General features: G+C 33.5%; 1 protein-coding gene across 1 annotated transcript in view; it reads left to right on the top strand.

Moving 5' to 3' along the window:
- The window catches only part of LOC104776879, a 4,710-nt gene continuing 1,543 nt past the window's right edge, over positions 1,430-4,596 (top strand). Inside the window, exons 1-8 of the mRNA XM_010501029.2 lie at positions 1,430-2,114; positions 2,434-2,697; positions 2,823-3,036; positions 3,123-3,232; positions 3,328-3,527; positions 3,785-3,888; positions 4,110-4,297; positions 4,391-4,590. Of these exons, the coding sequence (XP_010499331.1) occupies positions 1,871-2,114; positions 2,434-2,697; positions 2,823-3,036; positions 3,123-3,232; positions 3,328-3,527; positions 3,785-3,888; positions 4,110-4,297; positions 4,391-4,590 (1,524 nt within the window). The 5' untranslated portion in view covers positions 1,430-1,870. The remainder of the gene's footprint in view (positions 2,115-2,433; positions 2,698-2,822; positions 3,037-3,122; positions 3,233-3,327; positions 3,528-3,784; positions 3,889-4,109; positions 4,298-4,390; positions 4,591-4,596) is intronic.

Raw genomic sequence — 4,596 nt, 5'->3', positions numbered from 1 at the left:
GGTTCGGTTCGGTTTCTTTCGGTTCGGTTTCGGTTTGGTTATTTAAATAAATAACCATAACTAACATAAATTATATTAACATTAACCAAATAAACCAAATATAACCAAAACTAACCGAATATAACCAAAATTAACCAAATATACAATAACAAAAATACAAAAAAGGGAAAAATATTGATTCAATTTTACAAAATAGTATTTAACTTTGTAAATTCAAAATAATAACATTTACATATATTGATTATTTAAAATATTTAATTGTTTTGAATCTAGAAATAATTTATATTTTAAGTTTATTTTATAGTTTTGCATAATATTAAGTATATAATATTTGATATCTTCTAGGTTTTCGGATATTTCGGTTAACCATTTAATTGTCGGTTCGGTTCGGTTCGGTTTCGGTTAGTTTGGATATAGATTTTTACTAACCATTCGGGTATTTGAAGAATTTCGGTTCGGTTCGGTTTAGTTTTTTTCGGTTCGGTTTCGGTCGGTTATTTGGTTATCGGTTATTTTGCCCAGCCCTAATTGTAAGAAGAAAAAGAGAGTTCCATAATAGGTATAGTGTGCTGACAAAAAAAATAAAATATGCAATGTTTTTATTGTCGCAATTGGGAGTATTATTTAACTTCTCATTTTTTAAAAGAGCATGTTTACCTTTTCTTACCAAACATCTGCAGATCTATTTATATAATTGTTTCTAATAATGAAAATAATTTTATATTTAAACAAAATTTTATGTATATGACAGAATAGTATTTGGGGGGAAAAATAACATCAATATTATTAAGGAATTACACACTGTTATGTCAATAACATCAATATTATTAAGAAAGAGCACATTTAAAATTAACTTAAAACTAAATTATTATGAAACAGAATGTATTCAAACCAAAAAAACTAAACAATCAAAAGAGCGACAGATACGAATAATAATGACAGGATTCAAGAGTGGCTGCTAGGTTAGTAATTAAACTAATGTTTTCGTTTCATTTAATTTTGTTTTTTTTTTAAAATCCTAGTTGTCACAAACTCTATAATGATATGCTTACATGAGTGTTTGGGACAATAATAATAGCCCTCTTAATTTTATTATAATGATGTTTAAAGTTTTCCCATCTCATCAATAACATATCGCCATCTGTCCCATTTACAACAGTACTAGAAAAGATAACTTTTTTTTAAAATTTTTTTATAGAAATCAAAACACAGAGATTATTAACTAACATTTATATATATAAAAAATATACAACGTGCTTAATTTTTCATAAAGTTGTAAACATTAAACATATCAAAGTTTTGACCCAAATCCAAATTTTAATACACATAAATATTTCTTACATTAAATGAAAATATATAAAAAGGACAAAAGACAAAAGAGAAATAATTAGACAAAAAAATTGGATAAAAGATTTATCAAAAATGCATTTTTGTTTAAACGCGGAATTGTGTAAATTTTGACAGTAGTATTTAATTTTTGTTTATGTTTATGTTTGAGAAGGAGACGAAGAGAGTGACTTTTTTTTTTTGGTTAATGTCTTCGTGAGAGCGATTCCTTGATTCAGAGGAATCAAAACCCTTATCTTCCCCATTCACAAACCCTAGTTTTTGTTTCTTCAAAGTTTTGATTTTTTATCTTCTTCTTCTTCTCTTGATCTGTGTGAATTCTTCAATTTCAATTCTTTTTTTTTTTTTTTTTTTTCGAGCTCAATTTTTGTAGATCAGAGAACCCAGANGTTTTTTTTTTGGGTTCAGCATAAATCGAAATCGTAAAGCTTTAAACTTTGTTGATCTGAATTTGAGTGGGAAACAATCGAATTCGAGTTTTTGATGATGATTTGAGGGGGGCGGTGGGGATTTTAAAAAAACGATGACTGGATTGGGCGTTCGATCCAGTAGCTATGGTTCCTTGGAGAAGACGGGACTTAACGGCGTCGTTTTCCCTATCCAGACCACTGTTACGACGACGCGTACAAAACCATCTAAGATGCAGAAAGAGAGGGAAGGTATTGTACATTGGATCTGTAAATTCGTTGGTCGTAAGAAGATCGGCATGTTGCTTCTCTTTTTAATCTCCGCCGTCGTCTTCCTCCGCGTCCTTTACGTCGGCAAAGGTTCTCACTTTTTTTTTTTTCAGACAAGTTGGTTGTTTATGTTTTGTTTTTTTGTTTTTAGCTTCTGGAACTTGGATTAGCTTTTAAATTCATGTATTGGGTTCGGCTGGAACAGTCTTTAGTTCTGATTTTGGACCAATGTGTTTGTTTTGGGTTTAGAATTGTGGAGATAAAGTTTGTGTAGAGTTGGTGATCGTAAGGCTTTAAGATGTTGTAATGTACTTCGAGTTAGAAACGTAACTGGTGGGATTTTGATTTGAGGTTGTATGAACAATGGACTTGAAATTAATTGTGACTTTTGCTTTTTTTTTGTAATTAGGTGAAGATGGTCAGGAAGTTCAAGGTCCTCCGAGTCTTCATTTCAATGGCAGTGCAGGTGTAAATTTTTCAAACATGTTACAGATTAATGAAGAGCAAAACATGAATATTGGAAATATATCGTTGAAGGCAAAAGATGTTGTAGTGTTCCCTCCTCCTCCTCCTCCTATGCATTTTCTTGGATATACGCTTCCTCAAGGACATCCTTGTAATAGTTTCAGCTTACCTCCCCCACCAGCAGACAGAAAAAGAACAGGACCACGCCGTAAGATATCGTTACTCTTTGATTTCTCTGGTCTCTTTCCAGTTTACTTCTTCTTTTCTGAGATCACTACAATATTGCTGTTGTGATGATCAGTATTGGTTTGTTCTGCCTGGTTTTGGTTTCAGCATGCCCTGTATGTTACCTTCCAGTAGAAGACGCAGTTTCCTTTATGCCAAGTGCCCCGTCATTTTCCCCTGTTCTTAAAAACTTAACGTATATATACGAAGAACCACTAAACAGAGATACAGAGTTTGGAGGGTCAGATTTTGGTGGTTATCCTACTTTGAGACATAGGAATGATTCTTTTGACATTAAAGAAACAATGAGCGTACACTGTGGGTAAGTATTTTTGTGCTATTTTCGTAATTCCGTGGTCCTTCTCTGTCTCATCTTAGTATATTTCCGTTTTTGAAATTTCCAATCAGGTTTGTCAAAGGACCTCAACCTGGACGAAATACAGGATTTGACATTGATGAGGCAGATCTTCTTGAAATGAAGCAATGTCGTGGGATAGTCGTTGCTTCAGCAGTATTTGGTATGATCCTTTTCTATTTTGTAAACAATATTCCAGTCTTTGTGCCAATTTTTGCATGTTTCTAATGTTAGAATGTCTCTTTTTTTTTTTTGTAGATGCTTTTGATGATGTAAAAGCCCCACAAAATATCAGTAAATATTCAGAGGAAACAGTTTGCTTCTACATGTTTGTCGATGAAGAAACTGAAACAATTTTGAAGAAAGAACGAGGCCTTGATGAAAACAAGAAAGTAGGGATATGGAGAGTTGTTGTTGTTCATAATCTCCCTTATTTAGATGGAAGACGCAATGGAAAGGTAAAATTCAGCTCTCTTGTCTTATCAATAAGATATAATGTATTAAGTTACTCCAAACTGAAACATGAACTTAATGGCTTGCTAGATATTTCCCCTTATTATTACAACCTTTCTCCAAAAGTACTGTACCCACACTGCTGTAACAATATTTTTTTGATTTAGATCAGGCTTGAAGTTGTTTACTACTAACCAAATGGACAGAGTAAAGAGAAAGATTATAAAATGCCATTGTTATGCTGATGCCTCGTTCTTTGCAGGTGCCTAAGCTTCTCGTTCATAGGATGTTTCCAAATGCTCGCTATTCATTATGGATTGACGGAAAACTTGAGCTTGTCGTAGATCCATATCAAATTCTTGAAAGGTAAGGCCTATCATATCGTATATCCTTCTTTTAATTGTGGTTGTCTATGTAGCTTCCTGCAGTTACCGAAAGGAATCCGCTAGCGTTTTGTGCTTAACACTCCAGTAATGCTAAAAATTTCAATTGTTTCGAATAAGTTCACTGTTTGAGTGTAGAAGGCCTTAGACTTAGTAAGTATGTTTTTGGACTACAGCAATTTACCTGACATCTCCTCTCATCAGGTTCTTGTGGAGGAAAAATGCTACGTTTGCGATCTCTAGACATTACAAACGATTTGACGTCTTAGTGGAAGCCGAAGCAAACAAAGCGGCTGGTAAATATGATAACGCTTCTATCGACTTTCAGGTGGACTTCTACAAGAATGAAGGGTTAACCCCTTATTCTGTGGCAAAATTGCCAATCACTAGTGGTATGTCTCTTTAGATTATTATTTCCAAAATTCCGATTTTCTGGATCAAACACTTATTAAATATATACACAACTCCATGGTTGGGCTATGCAGACGTACCAGAGGGCTGTGTCATTTTAAGAGAGCATGTTCCCATCAGCAACCTCTTTACTTGCCTTTGGTTTAACGAAGTTGACCGATTCACTTCTAGAGATCAAATCAGTTTCTCAACAGTAAGAGATAAGATTGCAGCAAAAACAAACTGGACAGTAAGCATGTTCCTTGACTGTGAAAGACGCAACTTTGTAGTTCAGGTGATT

Source organism: Camelina sativa, chromosome 3, assembly GCF_000633955.1.
Source record: "Camelina sativa cultivar DH55 chromosome 3, Cs, whole genome shotgun sequence".
In the NCBI taxonomy this organism is placed as follows: Eukaryota; Viridiplantae; Streptophyta; class Magnoliopsida; order Brassicales; family Brassicaceae; genus Camelina; species Camelina sativa.
This window is presented reverse-complemented; position numbering and strand designations above follow the sequence as displayed.